General features: G+C 39.5%; 1 protein-coding gene across 1 annotated transcript in view; it reads left to right on the forward strand.

The window, feature by feature from the left end:
- The window catches only part of LOC125618757 (intelectin-1a-like), a 22,089-nt gene extending 5,828 nt beyond the window's left edge, over positions 1-16,261 (forward strand). The window contains exon 5 of the mRNA XM_048810231.1: positions 16,192-16,261. Coding sequence (XP_048666188.1) covers positions 16,192-16,261 — 70 coding nt within the window. The remainder of the gene's footprint in view (positions 1-16,191) is intronic.
- Positions 16,262-16,263: the final 2 nt, after the last annotated feature.

Consider the following 16,263-nt stretch of genomic DNA (forward strand, 5'->3'; position numbering starts at 1 on the left):
CCATTTGTTGAAGATGCTATCCTTCCTCCATTGCATGCTTTTAGCCCCTTTATCAAATATAAGATAGTTGTAGTTTTGTGGATTGGTCTCTGTGTCCTCTATTCTGTACCATTGGTCCACCTGCCTGTTTTGGTACCAATACCATGCTGTTTTCTACAAAGCTACAGTGATCAAAACAGTATGCTACTGGCATAAAGGCAGGCACAGAGACTAATGGAATCAACTAGAGAGCTCAGAAATTAGCCCTCACATTATGGTCAAATGATTTGGAACAAGTTTGTCAGGTCCACTCAATGGGAAAAACTAGATATCCACATGCAAAAGAATGAAGCTGGACCCTACCTAACACTGCACACAAAAACTAGCTCAAAAATGGATCCATAACCTAAATTTCAGACCTAGAACTATAAAACTCTTAGATCAAAACAGGTCAAAGTCTTCATAGTAGTGAATTTGGCAATGATTTCTCAGACACCAATAGCACAGTCAACAAATGAAAGAGTGGACAGATTAGCCTTCATGAGAATTAAAAATTCTGATCATCTAGCAGCGTGTGGTGCCACGTACCTGTGATCCCAGCAACTGGGGAGGCTGAGGCAGGAGGACCACAAGTTTGAGGCCAGTCTCAGCAACTTACTGAGACCCTGTCTCAAAATAAAAAATAAAAATGTCTGAGGGTATTGCTCAGTGGCAAAGTGTCCCTGGGTTCAATCCCTAGTATCCTTCCTACCCCTCACCAAATATATACAATCCAAAAAGCACTATCAACAGAGTAAAAACAATCATAGAATGGGAAAAATATTTGCAAATCATATGACTGGTAAGTGACCAATATCCAGAATTTAAAGAGAACTCCTAAAATTCAACAATACAACTTCAAACAACTCAATTCAAAAATGGGCAAAAGACTCAAATAGACATTTCTCCAAAGAAGAAATACAAGTGGCCAATAAGCTCCTGAAAAGGTGCTAAGCATCACTAATCATTAGGGAAAGACACACCAAAACTCTAATGAGACACCACTTCATACCCATTAGGATGGCTACTATTAAAACAAACAAAACAAAACAAAAAAGCAGAAAATAACAAATATTGGCCAGGATGTGGAGACGTTGGAATCCTTGTGTTGTGGGAAAGTGTTGTGGAAAAGAGTTTGGAGGTTTCCCCCAAATTACACATAGACCAAGCATGGTGGAGCAAGCCTGTATTCTCAGCAACTAGGAGGCAGAGACAGGAGGATCTCAAGTTCAAGGCCAGTTTGGACAACTCAAAAGACTCTGTCCTAAAATAAAAAACAAAAGGGCTGGGGATGTAGCTCAGTAGTAAAGTCTGGGTTTAATTCCTGGAACTACACACGCACACACATACACACACACACAAAATTAAAGATCTGGGTGCAGTGGCACATACATGTAATCCCAGCAGCTCAAGAGGCTGAGGTAGGAGGCTCACAAGTTCAAAGCCAGCCTCAGTACTTTAGGAACTTAGTGAGACCCTGTCTCTAAATAAATAATAATAATAATAAAGATCACTGTATTGTCTTGAGCAACTAATAATTAAAAAAAAAAAGATCTGGCGATGTGGCTCGTTGGTTAAGCACTCCTGGGTTCAATCCTGGGAAGAACAGCAAAAAAATTAAATATAGAATACCATGCAATTCATAATTCCACTTATGTATATATTCAACAGAATTAAAAGCAGATTCTTGAGAGTCATTTGTTCATCCATGTTCAGAGCATCATTATTCAGAACAGTTAAAACATGAAAGCAACATATATGTTCACTTAAGCAAAATGTGGTCTATAAATACAATGAAAAATTATCCATCTTTCAAAAGGAATAAAGTTCTGATACAGGGGCTGGGGTTGTGGCTCAGTGGTGGAGTGCTTGCCCAGCATGTGTGAGGCACTGGGTTCGATCCCTGGTACCTCATAAAAATAAACAAATAAAATAAAAGGTATTTGTCCATCTACAATTAAAAAAAATTAAAAAAAAATTCTGAGACAAAATACAACATAGATGAATATTAAGAACATTAAACTGAGTGAAATAAGCCAGTTAGAAAAAGATGAATCCTGTATGATTTCACTTTCTGAGGTACCTATAGTTAAATCTGTGGAGACAAAAATAGAATCGTTGACCGGGGTTGGGAGAGAGGGGAATGGGGATTTATTATTTAGTGGTGTTTTAGTCAGCCTTTTGGTTGCTGTAACCAAACAATAACAATTTTAGAGGAAGAAAAGTTTATTTGGGGCTCATGTCTTTAGAGTTCTTAGTCCACAGATGGCTGACTATTCCTCAGGGCCTGAGGTGAGGCAGAACATCACGGCAGAAAAAGTGGTTGAGGAAAGTGACTCAGAACATGGCCACTAAGAAGCAGAGAGAGGGGAGAGCGAGAGAGAGAGAGAGAGAGAGAGAGAGAGAGAGAGAGAGAGAGAGAGAGCGCTTTGCTCAGCAAGGACAAAATTCATTCCTCAAAGGCACACCCTTGATGATCTACCTCCTCCAGCCTCCAGTCACCACTCAGTTCTAGGTTAAGGCTCTCCCAACCCAATCATTTACCTCTAAACCTTCTTGCATTGTCTCACACATGAGCTTTTGGGGGGAAAACCTAATATTTAAACCATGACAGATGTGTACAGAGTTTCAGCTTGGCAAGGTGAAAAGGGCTCAGGGAATGGATGGCAGTGACCGTGGTGCAGCAGTATGAATGTCATGCCACTGAACTACATGCTTAAAAAGAAGAAAAGCGAAGCCGGAGGCATCACAATACCAGACCTTACACGATACTACAGAGCTATGGGAATAAAAATGGCAAGGTATGGGCACCAAAATAGACACGTAGACCAATGGTACAGAATAGAGGACACAGAGACAAACCCACATAACTATGGTTGTCTCATACTAGACAAAGGTGCCAAAAACATTCACTGGAGAGAAGATAGCCTATTCAACAAGCAGTGCTGGCAAAACTGGAAATCCATGTGTAGCAAAACGAAATTTAACCTCTATCTCTCACCCTGCACAAAAATCAACTCAAAGTGGATCAAAGACTTAGGCACTAGAATGGAGACCCTATGCCTAACAGAAGAAAAAATAGACCCAAATCTTCACCACTTTGGCCTAGGATCTGACTTCCTTAACAAGACTCCTAAAGCGCAAGAAGTAAAATCAAGAATTAATAAATGGGATGGATTCAAATTAAAAAGCTTCTTTTCTGCAAAGGAAACAATAAAGTGAGGAGAGAGCCTACAGTTTGGGAGAAAATCTTTACCACATGCACCTCCGATAAAGCATTCATCTCTATGATATATAAAGAACTAAAAAAACTTAACACCAAAAAAAAAAAAAAACCAACAAGAAACAAATAACCTAATTAATAAATGGGCTAAGGAACTGAACAGACCCTTCACAGAAGAGATACAATTGATCAACAAATATATGAAAAAGTGTTCAACATCTCTAGCAATTAGAGAAATGCAAATCAAAACAACTCTAAGATTTCATCTCACTCCTGTCAGAATGGCAGTCACTAAGAATACAGGCAACCATAAATGTTAGAGAGGATGTGGTGAAAAATGTACACTCATACATTGCTCATGGGTCTGCAAATTGGTGCAACCACTATGGAAAGCAGTATGGAGATTCCTCAGAAAATTGGGAATGGAACCATCATTTGACCCAGCTATCCCACTCCTTGGTTTATATCCAAAGGACTTAAAATCAGCATGCTATACTGATACAGCCACATCAATGTTTTAGCAGCTCAATCCACTATAGCTAGACTATGGAACCAATCTAGGTATCCCTCAATAGATGAATGGATAAGGAAAATGTGGTATGTATACTCAATGGAATATTACTTAGCTTTAAAGAAGAGTAAAATTATGGGATTTGGCAGTAATGGTTGGAGTTGGAGAATATTATGCTAAGAGAAATAAGCCAACCCCCAAAACCAAAGGCAGAATGTCTTCTCTAACATGTGGGTGTTAATTCACAATAAGGTATGGGGGGGACACTAGGGAAGAATAGTGTTACCTTAGATTAGGCAGAGGGAAGTGATGGGAGGGGAGAGGAGGGGATGTGGGGATAGGAAAGATAGTAGAATGAAACAGACATTATTACTGTGTGTATATATGTGACTACATGACCAATATTATTCTGCAACACATACTCAGAAAAATGAGAAATTATATCCCATCTATGTATGATATATCAAAGTGCATAAATACATTCTACTGTCATGTACAATTAATTAAAACATAAAAAATTAAAAAAATGGTCATGATAGTAAATTTTGTTTTGTGCATTTTACTGCCATAAAAATGTGAAAAAATGTGAGTAAAGCTATGCCCAATTCCAACAACTTCAGATTCTCATTTTCTAGAGTCCTTCCAACAGCTAAGGAACATGAAATTTTCTCAGAACGGTAGTTCTAGGAATATCTCCATAACTGCGTTAGCTGTGCTCTACTGAACTACTCACTATAAGGAAGTGACTCATAGTTTAAAAAATAATAAATGCTGGAGAGGACGTAGAGAAAAAGGAACACTTTTACAGTTTCGGTGGGATTGTAAATTAGTATAACCACTATGCAAATCTCTAAGTCAATATGGAGGTTCCTCAACAGACTAGGCATGGAACCGTGTTATATGACCCAGCTGTACCACTCCTCAGTATTTACCCTGAAGAATTAAAGTCAGCATACTGTAGCAATACATGCATGTCTGTGTTTATAGCAGCACAATTCACAATAGCCAAACTATGGAACCAGTCTGGGTGTCTGTCAGTAGATGAATGGGTTGAATTCATTACCAACCCAGATCAGGCCCTGGTGCCTCCTTCCACAGAGTCCCCATTTACCAGACAGCTATCAGTTACAGGCAGCTCATGGTTACTTCCTGGAACTGAAAGCTCTCTGCTAAATAAGGATCTTGTGCTTCGCAAACTTTCTGGGGAGAGTTTTTGTACCTCAGCCCTAAAAGATTTATTTGTCTTTTATAATTCTTAGGAAAAGTTGGTTTCCTGTTTGCTCAGGTAAAATATATATTTTTTTATTTTTAAAGTATCAAGGAAATGAATTGCACATTATGCTCAGATGAATGTACATGAGAAAAGAATATTCTAATATGTAAGATTTTTTTTTTTAAAAGAGAATTGCTGGAATAGACCACAGCAAGCTAAAATCTGGGTTTGCTACTAGGATGTTGTGACCATAAAACAAACTTTCAGAACTCCAGTACACGTGCTGTTTTTTCAAAGCTAAGTTACCAACATATTATCAGAGGTTTTAAAACAATGGATGGATATGATGAACATTTTTAAAAAGGAGTATATTTTTGTTTGATATAAAATTTTAATGCAGAATACACCTCTCTGGATAGATAGTAAGATTCAGATTTCATATTTTTTCAAAAGCACTAAAAATATGTTATTGTCCCTCAAATACTGGTATTTTGGAACTTAATGGTACTCTATTCCAGAATATCAACCCATGGCAAACCTATATTGCAATCACTCCTCCCACCAGATCCTGGTTTCAGGACTTCTAGAAGTCTAATCCAGTAATTACATGTCTTTTTGGTGGCAGTTACTGGATATACCCTTTGGTTATCTATTCCTCAATGATCAAATGTTAGAATCAATATTCTGCAGAGAATCAAGCCACATGGCATCTTCAAAAATTGAATTTCTGAAATATTATTCCATCTAGAAGATAATTTTGAAATCTATTTTGTTTGAAAAAATTTCGGAAGTCAGATTGTAGAAGTTTAATATATAGAGTAGGAACAATATTTCCCAGTTCCCCCAGCAGCTAGATTCGTATGTGTGTGTGTGTGTGTGTGTGTGTGTGTGTGTGTAGTGTGTTGTGTGTCGTTATTGAAGGTCATCTACTAATGAAAAATTTCCATATATTTATTGTCAAAGACACTGACTCAGTTACTTCTTTCATTCCTACTTGCAAAACAGATCATCTTTTCCCCCTGTGGGCATCTCTTTTGTAATATATTACCAAAGGCCATTGAAGACGGGTGACACCCGGTGAATATTCTGCTTCTCTGATGTCTCTCCTTAGGATTCAAGTGAACTAGGTATGGTATGTACTTCCAAGTTCCCACAGTTACTGGTTTGAACTTGTTTCACTGCTGTATCATATGGAGTGCTGTTTTTCTACTATTAGTTTCTACCTTGCCTATAAACCTACCATCAAGCCAATTGCTGTAGTTTTAATCGGAAGTGTTCCCTAAAGGCTCATGTATAAAATGCTCGGTTCTCAGCCTGTGGCACTATTGGAAGAGATGGAACTTTTAGGAGATAGGGAGGAAATCACAACATCGGTAGCACGCCTGCAAAGGAGATGTTGGGGCACCAGTCACATTCTCTCCCCTCCCTCCATCTCTTTCTGCCTGTTTTCAGGCCATAATGATGTGAGCAGCTTTGCCCTACCACACATTCCCTGCCATAATGTTCTGCCTCGCTACAGGCCCAAAGTGATCAAGCCAACTGACCATGAACTGAAACCTCTGAAACCATGAGCCGAAACACAAATATTTCCTCCTTGAAATTGGGGATTGAACCCAGGGGTCCTTAACCACTCAGCTACATCCCCAGCCCTATTTATTTATTTAATTTTGTGACTGGGTCTTGCTGAGTTGTTTAGGGCCTTGTCAAGTTGCTGAGGCCGGCTTTGAACTTGTGGTCCTCTTGTCTCTGCCTCCTCTTCCTTTCCCTTATAATGCAATAGATACTTATAACCCGTGACATAACCCAAGAACTTTAATGTTATCAGTCACCTACCCCTACCCCAGTGCTCCTTTGCGTCACTCCACCTCACTTCCCCCTCAGGTGTTGCCATAATGCCAATTTGTGTTTATTGTTTTGTTGCTTAAGTTACTTTTATCAACACAAGTATGTAACATATTGAATAAATGTATTTTTAAATTTCTTTGTTTTTGAATTATATAAAACTGCTATTATGTTGCATGTTGTTTTCTGGGGCATACTTTTTCCCTATGACATTTCCCTATGACCTCTAATGCTGTGGCAAAGTCACCCATTCACTTTCATTGCTATTGCAATTCCATGTATGAATTTATCATGATTTGTTTTTCTATTATCCAATTATTGGGCATTCATTTTGAATCTAGTGGTTTTGCTTTTTTAAATTAAGCACCATACTTCTATAAGCATCATTGTGTGTGTTTCTAGGTGTAGCTTTTTGTTGCTATGACTGAAATCTGACAAGAACATCTTAGAGGAAGAGAAATTGATTTGGATTCACAGTTTCAGAGGTTCAATCCATAGTTGGTTGGCTCTGTTCTTCTGAGCCTGAGTGATGCAGAGCATCATGACAGAGGACCTGGAAGAGGAAAGATGTCAAGTTCACAGCAGCCAGCAATTGGGAGAGGGAGAGGGAGAGGGAGAGGTAGAGAGAGGGGAAGAGAGACAGGTGGGGGAGGGGGGGGAGAGAGAGAGAGAATGCACAAGGAGCCTGGGGTCAAGATATATACCCCAAAGGCATGCCCCTAGTGACCTACTTCCTCAGCCAAATTCTACTTGCATACAGTTACCACTGAGTATGATAGTTATTAACCTATCAAATGGATCAATTAACCTATCAAATGGATCAATTAACCTATCAAATGGATCAATCCACTGATTAGATTATAGATCTCATAATCTTACCATAAGTTTTCAGAGAACACCTCATATCCAGACCATAACAATGTATGCTAAAATTTCTTTTGGGTATAAAGGTATATAGTTAGAAGTTAAATTTTTAGATCATTAGCTTTATGAATATTTGACTTTACAAGATAATATCAATTTGTTTCCAACAAATTGTACCAATTTACACTTCCATCTGCAATATATAACTGATCCAATCGATCCATATTCTCTAAGTACTTGTTATTACCAGTATTTTTTATTTTTTCTAATTAAATGTTCTTGATTTGCATTTCCCCATTACTAGTGATATTGACTATTTCTTCACATTTATTGGGTTTATATGTTTCTTTTTCTGTATAACTCCCATTCATACTTCTGAAATTTTTTCTATTAGATTATTTATCTGTTTTTCATTTTATTTTGTTTTTTAAAATTGTTTTAGTTGTTGATGGACCTTTATTTTTATTTCTTTATATGTGGTGCTGAGAACTGAACCCAGTGCCTCACATATGTTAAGCAAGTGCTCTAGCATTGAGACACAACCTCTGCCATGTTTCTCATCTTATTGACTGATTAATAGAAAGTCTTTATTAATTAATTAGTATTAATCGATATTAATCATTTGTTGGTTATGTGTGTGGAAAAATGTTTTTTTCACTGTGCATTTTTTACTTTATTTATTTAGTTTTTTCAGTACTGGGGATCAGAGCCTGGAGTGTTCCACTTCTGAGCTCTATCCCCAGCCCCTTTCTATTTTATTTTGAGACAGAGTCTTTCTAAGTTGCAGAGGTTGGCCTTAAACTTGTGATCCTTCTGCTTCAGACTCCTACGTAGCTGGGATCACAGGTGTATGCCACGGCACCTGGCTTCATCTACTTCATTGATGGCATCCTTTGAGGAACAGAAGTTCTCAATGTTACAAAATTTTCCTGTCTTTCCTTTTATGATTAGCACAGTATTAGGAAATAGTAAAGATGTTCTGGTCTGGGTTATTTGGTAATAGTTTTTGTGCACAGGATATTTCGCTAGAAAATAGTTGAGGTTTACAGGGTTTTCTTCAAGAAGGATACTAAGTGCTAAGCACATTTCCCCTGTAGAATCATGAAGTTCTATCATCACTTTATCAACACCTAGTGATTTTTTCTGACATTAAAAGGCCTAACAGAATTAGCACTATACTATTCTAATAACAGTATTCAGGGGCACATAGAAATTTTAGTATTTCAAAGGACATTGTAGGTTTAAAAAGGTCAGAGGGAACAAATTGTTTTAATCTGTGGTTTATACTTCTAATTCCAAGTACCTCATGGAGTAGAACCTACCTTTGAAGTAGCTATACAATGTCACATTTATCAGTGGATGAAATAAAATTTTAATTTTTAATTTACCTAAAATAACCCAGCTGAGCTGAGGTTTACTGTGAAAATTTTTGGTAATCAGAGAACTTAATTCTAAGTTCCTCATGATTTTGATGATTCAGAGAAGCAAGTTTGGATAAAACTTTTAGAAATGGAAAAAAAAAAACTCTTAGAAATGAATATGCCAGATACGTTTAAAGAAAACTTGAAATGCTCATGGGATCATATGAAAGTTGAAAAGGAGGGTGAAAGACTGACAAACCTTCTTTCTTAGGTTACCTTGAAATTCTAAGGCGGTGAGTAGTGTAGTTTGGTTATCAAATGTGCCCCAAAGGCTCGCGTGTTTAAGGCTTGGTCCTCCTCTGATAGAGCTACTGGGAGGTGGTGGAGCTTCAGGAGGTGAACTTGGTGGAAGGAAGTTAGGCTATTGGGGGTATGCCCTTGGAGGGGCATGGGGGCCCTGGCCCATTCCTCTTTCTCCCTTTGCTTCCTGGCTGTTATGATGAGAGCGGTTTCCCTCCACCACACACTTCTTGCTCTGATGTTCTGCCTCACAACAGGCCCAAAGTGATAAGGTCAGGTGATCAGAGATGGAGACTTCTGACACTGAGCCAAAATAAACCTTTCCTCCTTTAAGTTGTTAAACACAGGCATTTGTTACAGCAATTACAAACTGACTACCACAGTGAGTTAATAAAGAATCCTATAGAAAATTCCCTAGAGAATGGGGAAATAACTACAAAGACCATGATTCCATGATTCTCTTGCAGTGTTTCTCCACACAGTTTCCTCTGGGCAGAATCCCAGAACATTCACTCTTTATGAGGCAAATACAAAACTCAATCTTGGAAAAATCCATAATTGTTGAGATGCTAGAAGAACTGTTAAGTCGCCTTATGTTTCATTAAGCACTGTGTATCTATTATGCTATTTTATCAACAGTATTTAAACTGGGCTTGGTTGCACATGTCTGAGTCCAGTTACTTTGGACGCTGAGGCAGGAGGATCACAAGTTTGAGGCCAGCCTCAGAAACTTAGTAAGACCCTGTCTCAAAATAAAATTAAAAAGGGCTGGGGTATGGAGTGCTTGCCTAGCAACCACGAAGCCCTGGGTTCAATCTCCAGTACTGAAAAACAAAAACAAAAATAAAGCACCACCAATGAAATCAGTATTTAAGTTCCGGCTGATGGGATTCCAACTTGTCCTTCCCATTTAGGGTGGAAGACTTTAATTATTAAAATCAAGTGCTTAGAAAATTGCTTTTGAGGGCTGGGGTTGTGTCTCAGTGACAGAGCGCTTGCCTAGCATGTGTGAGGCACTGGGTTTGATTCTCAGCACCACATATATAAATAAATAAAATAAAGATCCATCAGTAAACAAAAAAAAAAAAAGAAAATTGCTTTTGAAACATAAGTGTATGTTGTGTCACTATATATGTACAAAAAAGGAGGCAAGAAACGTGACGGTCTCTACTGGACTAAAAGAAAGAATGTGCATGTAGAATTGGCAACTGGACTGCAGTCATGAAAACAGCCAGTTTTTAAACATCTGACAATCGAAGAGCAAAAGAGACAGTGCAGGAGGAATTGATGCATTTAGAATGAAGGAAAAGGCTAGATGTGAGAGATACAGATGGTGTTGTTGGGACTGGTGGAAAGGAATAGGAATAAAATTTCTAGAACCCAAGATGCCGAAGTTGGCTTTTGATATACAGTCTGGGAAGGAGTTCCAGAAATAAAACACAAGGCATCAAAAGTCTCTGCTGTGTGTCTCTAACTTTCTGTCACAGCGCATTTAATTGTCTGTGCATGTGCTGGATGGCTCTGGCTGGAATGGAAGGCAGGAAGGGGAGGTCAAGAGTGGTCAAGGCAGGTCAACCCTGTTCTCACAAGAAAGAAGCACACAGATGTGCCAAGGGACACTCTTAGAGGCAACTAGAGAGGATATGCTAGAAAACAAGAAAGAACTTCAGAGTCATGTAGGAAGGTGGGATAGGGGAAGGAATGGGGGAAAGAGGAAGGAGAACTCTTAGAGAAAAGGAAGTTGGATCTAATCTCTTTTATCTTTTGTGGGCTTGGGCCTGGTAAATAGTCACATGCAACCCATGTGGTAGATTGAGCTGCACAGAAGCAGGGAAAATGTCAGCTCTGTTGTGGATTCTATGTGACAGATAAACAGCAACATGGAACAGAATGAAATCCTCCAGAGTGAAGTTTTGTCCTGTGAAAACAATATCAGTTATGGTCCATTGCAAATACATATCATTAAAATGATGACTTAACCTGATTTTTCTGTCTGATCATGATAGTAAACTTTGATCACATGTACTTATTTTTAGGGGTGCTGGTGTAGCACAATGGAAAATTTAAAGAGAACGTTTGGTTATAAATATTACCATTAAACCTCAATTTTGGATAGGGCACTGGTGCCTGCCTATAATCCCAGTGGCTTGGGAGGCTGAGGCAGGAAGGTCACAAGTTCAAGCCAGCCTTAGCAATTTAGTGAGGCCCTAAGCAACTTAGTGAGACCCTATCTCAAAATAAAAAGTAAAAAGGGCTGGGGATGTGGCTCAGTGGTTAAGTGCTCCTGGGTTCAATGCCTGGTACAAAAAACAAACAAACAAACAAAAAAAAACAAATAAACAAACAAAACAAACCTCATTCCCCCAAAAGCCCTCAATTTCATTCTTCTGTATTTATTTATTTAGCAGTATTGGGTGATGAATCCAGAGCCTTGTGTATGCTAGGCAAGTACTCTGTCATTGAGATACCACCAACCCTTTTATTTTGAGAGCCTCACTAAGTTGGTGAGGCTGGCCTTGAACTTGCCATTCTCCTGCTTCAGCCTCCCAGGTACTGGGATTAAATGTGTGCACCATGGCAGCCAGCTCTTATGTTGGGCAGGTCACCTAGAAGTCATTACACATTATGTTTTCTTTTCTTTTTTAAAAAATATTTATTTTTTAGTTATAATTTGATATAATATCTTTAATTAATTTGTTTATTTTTATGTGGTGCTGAGGATCGAACTCAGGGCCTCGACCGTGGTTGGTGAGCGCTCAACTGCTGAGCCACAACCCACATTAGGCCTTCTCTTTCTTTCTTTCTTTCTTTCTTTCTTTCTTTCTTTCTTTCTTTCTTTCTTTCTTTCTTTCTTTCTTTCTTTCTTTCTCTCTTTCTCTCTCTCTCTCTCTCTCTCTCTCTCTCTGTGGTGCTGGGAATTGAACCTAGGGCCTGTGCATGAGAGACAAGCACTTTATGTTGAGCTATATCCCTAGCCCTTTCTTTTCTAAACAAAACACTCTGATACATTAATATGTCAAACATTAAAATCTGCAATATAATTTGTTACTAGATCAGATTCTTGTTCATACAATGGAATCAAAGATACAAACATATAAGATAAATTGTATTTAATTACCTTTCAATTGTATAGGGCAATTCACTGATACAATGAACTGCAATTTGGGAAAACTCTTTCATTGAATTTTTCTATGGAAACATCTTGTTCCACCAAGTAGAGATTGGTCCCATTTCTTATACCATATATAGCATCAGGGAGAGAGATTCAATTCTCTGAATCTTCAGAGTTATTTCTTCATACAGGGAACAAGTTCCTCATTATATGGAAATTCTGAGAGGAGCTCTGATGTAGATTGTACTCCTTGGCTCCTCCTCCTGAGTTGTTGATTTAGATGCAGTTCCACCAGATTATTTGATGTCTTATGTGTTTTTTTTTTTTTTAACAGACTTTCTCTCTCCTCTTCTTTATGAGAATATTGCATCCCTCATCTTTAATCTGAATCTAAATCTCATTACAACCAGTAAGTAAGTAACAATTGGCTAATTCCCTTCTGACAAGTGAAAGCCCAAGGGAGATAAATACACAAAGAAGGGGAAACAGTTTTCTAGCCCTTTTGAGAAACAGACCTGAAAAGAATTGGGCTTGCTTGTTAAAAGCTTAGCCATGGTGTGGTGGTTTGGATCTAGTTTGAATAAGATCCCCAAGGGTTCTTGTGTCAGGAGCTTGATCCCTAGTGGGGTGAGAAGTAGTGGGACTTTCAAGTAGTAGAGCCTAGTGGGAAGTCCCTAGGTCATTGGGAAAACTATGCTCAGAAGGAATTAAGGTATCTCCATGGGACCTCTCGACTCTTATGAGAATGGGTTGTTATAAGAGAGCCTGGTTCCTGAATCAGTCATTGGCTTCCTGTTTGTTTTAAATGTGGTCAGTTGCGCCTACAGGTGCTCCTGGTATTGTGAAGTTCTTTCACCATTCACCATCTGCCATGAAATCCTCACCAGAGCCAAGCCAATGTTGGTGCCTTGCTTTGAAATCGCCAGAACCATGAGCTAAGTAAACCTCTTTTATTTATAAAGTTAGCTAGGAAATGGACTAATACACACATTTCTTTCAAACAGAAACAGATATATTCAGATGGCTAGAAACAAAAGGAGTGAGTTCTTGTTTAGTGTCCAGTATCACAGAAATTACTTGCTAAATTTTTGAATGACTTGTTGAACATTAAGTATGGGCCAATAAAACCAGTTGAGCCCATTTTGAAAGGTTCATGTTTGACTGTCATAATTTTGTCTATAAAGGTGTGTAGTAAAGGATTCCTCTTGCCCAGAGGCCTGGCCTTTGCCCTTGGCTCCTGAGAGGTGATCTCTAAACCTTGGAATGTCCTGCTTGATAAGAGTATTTTAATTTACTGGGGATCTTGGACCATGCCAGATAGTCTATGTTAACAACGTGGTTTATGGTGGCGGTTTTGGTCCAAATAGCCTCAGCTTAGCCTCTTGATAGGGCCAGAGACTAAGGTCAGTCACGCAGGTGGAGAGACCATGTGTATATGACCAGGTATAGAAACTTTAGATACCATAACTTTAGAAGCTTTCCTGGTTAGCAATAACCCGTATGTATTTTCACACATAATTTCTGAGAGGAGTAAGTGCAGTCTTTACGACTTCTCTAGGACAGGACATCTGGAAGTTCTGAGCACTGCTCCTTTGTTTGAAACTCTCCTGAGCCCTGCCTTAGGTTTCTCTTCCCTCGGTTACTTTTCATCTGTATTTTTCACTGTATTAAACTGGAGCCAGCTGTAAACAGCTTTTAGTGAGTTCTGTGGGTCTTTCTGCCAAATTAATAACCTCAAAGGAAAAAAAAAATAACCCGAAGGTGGTCTTGGGGACCTCAAAGTTGCAAATCATCTTAGAGATAGGTGGTCTTTGGGACTTGGAAACTTTGTAGTTGCATCAGAAATGGGATTTACTGAAATGATCTTTATTCACCGTAACATGGTGAGAGCATGGTTTGGGAAAAAGAAGGATGAGAGGGCAGGGGTTGGTTTACCTGTGGTTCCTAGATGGCTGCTGACCTTTAAATGCTCCATTTGAGTCCCCTGCCCCACACTTCCAGAGACCTGGGAAGTAAGTATGGGAAAGTGGTACAGCTGCTCCCAGTTCAGTTTCCAGGGGAGGGTGGGTCTTCCACCTGCTTGGAGGGGAGGATGGAGGTAGAGTTGGGGTCAGGATTGGTGAAGCAGATTCCTAATTCATGTTGTTTATTAGTGGCTTCCAATAGTCGGACCTTACCTTCCACTGTCATGCAAGGAAATTGACCTTCATCATGTCTTTAGTATCATTTCTCCATATCAAGAGAATTTTCCAAATCAACTCTGAGGAAACTTCCTTGGGTTGAGGGTTGTCCCTTGGGAAGAGATAATAACCAGTAGATGATTAAATAGAAAAAGCTATGCAGGCCTGTGTTAAGCAAGGCTGTTTGGGCTGCTCAAAGAAAATACCACAAACTGGGCAGCTTATAAATAACATGAATTTAGGGCTGGGATTGTAGCTCAGTGGTAGAGCACTTGCCAAGCATGGGCGGGTCTTGAGTTCTATCCCCAGCACCTCAAAAATAAACAACAACAACAACAACAACAACATGATGTATTTCTCATAGTTCTGGAGACGGGTAAGTCCAAGATCAGAGGGCCAGTGTGGTTGGGTTCTGGTGAGGGATCCTTTCTGGGATATACACTGCTGGCTTCTTGCTGTGTCCTCATGTGGAAGAAAGAACAAGTGAGATCCCTGGAGCCTCATTTATAAGGGCATTAATCCTATTGAAGAAGGCTATCTCTTAAGACCTAATCACCTCCCCCAAGACTCCACCTCCTAATACCATCCCAACGGTGATTCGATCTCTGGATAGGAATTTTTAAGGGATACAAACATTCAGATTATTGCACCAGTTTTACATAAAAAGTCTCAGGTATAGTTGTTAATTTGATGCTGAAAACCATTTTGTGAAGAAGGAGAACCAAATATGGTGATTCTGAAGACCCAGAAAGTAAGTGGGCTAATATCACACAGGTGTAAATGCAGAACTGAGCCTCAAGTCCAAATTTTTTATTCCAAATCCAGTGCTCTGTCCAGAGCACCATGGCTGCTTCCGTTGGCAACGGAGGGTCTCAGTCTGCCTCCCCTCTGCCCAGCTTCCAACAGGGCGACTGGAAAAGAATCAAAGGATGAAAAAAAAAAAAAATAGAAAGGAGGACTTGGGGAGGGGGAGGACTGAACGGGTTTGTTTCTAAGGGGAAGGAAGAAGAAAAGGGGCATTAATCTTAGAGTATGGCCTTGAAGCAAACCCTAAGGGGGAGATAGGATATCACTGTCCCCATCTCTCCATAAAAGCCCCCCAAAATCCAAAGATGCCTGGTCTTGTGGAGGCTGGAATCACTATGGGGATGGGGAGGGGAATAAAAATAAGTCCAGGTGCTTCCAGGGAAAGCAAGAGGAAGAAGAAAGAACTACTAAAGGAAAGTAGAAAAAAGAGAAAGGGAAGGAATACAGAGGTATTGATGGGACACTTGGAGCAAAAGCAGATTTTTCTGAAACAAATATAATTTGCACGTTCTTAAACTTGGGTATCAAACTACATAGGATCCCTGAGCCTGTCAGATTTTTCTTTTGTCCCCAAAGCTTAGGTCCTTTCCTGTGTCACCCCAGCTACTCCTTCTCTCCTTCAAGTTATCCAGGGCTCTGCTGCTCAGCCCACATCCTCCCCCAAATCTTTCCCCTTCATCTCCACAATATCTGTTGGACTGGCACAGGCTGGGATGATGGCTGTTCGGGCCCCCTGTTGGTCTCTGCATACCACCACTAGGATGAAGGGACATTTCCGGGGCCTCTGCCTTTTGAATGAAGCGGCTGGACTGGAGCAGAGCAAGGGATAAGA

This window comes from Marmota marmota, unplaced genomic scaffold (assembly GCF_001458135.2).
Source record: "Marmota marmota marmota unplaced genomic scaffold, marMar, whole genome shotgun sequence".
In the NCBI taxonomy this organism is placed as follows: domain Eukaryota; kingdom Metazoa; phylum Chordata; class Mammalia; order Rodentia; family Sciuridae; genus Marmota; species Marmota marmota.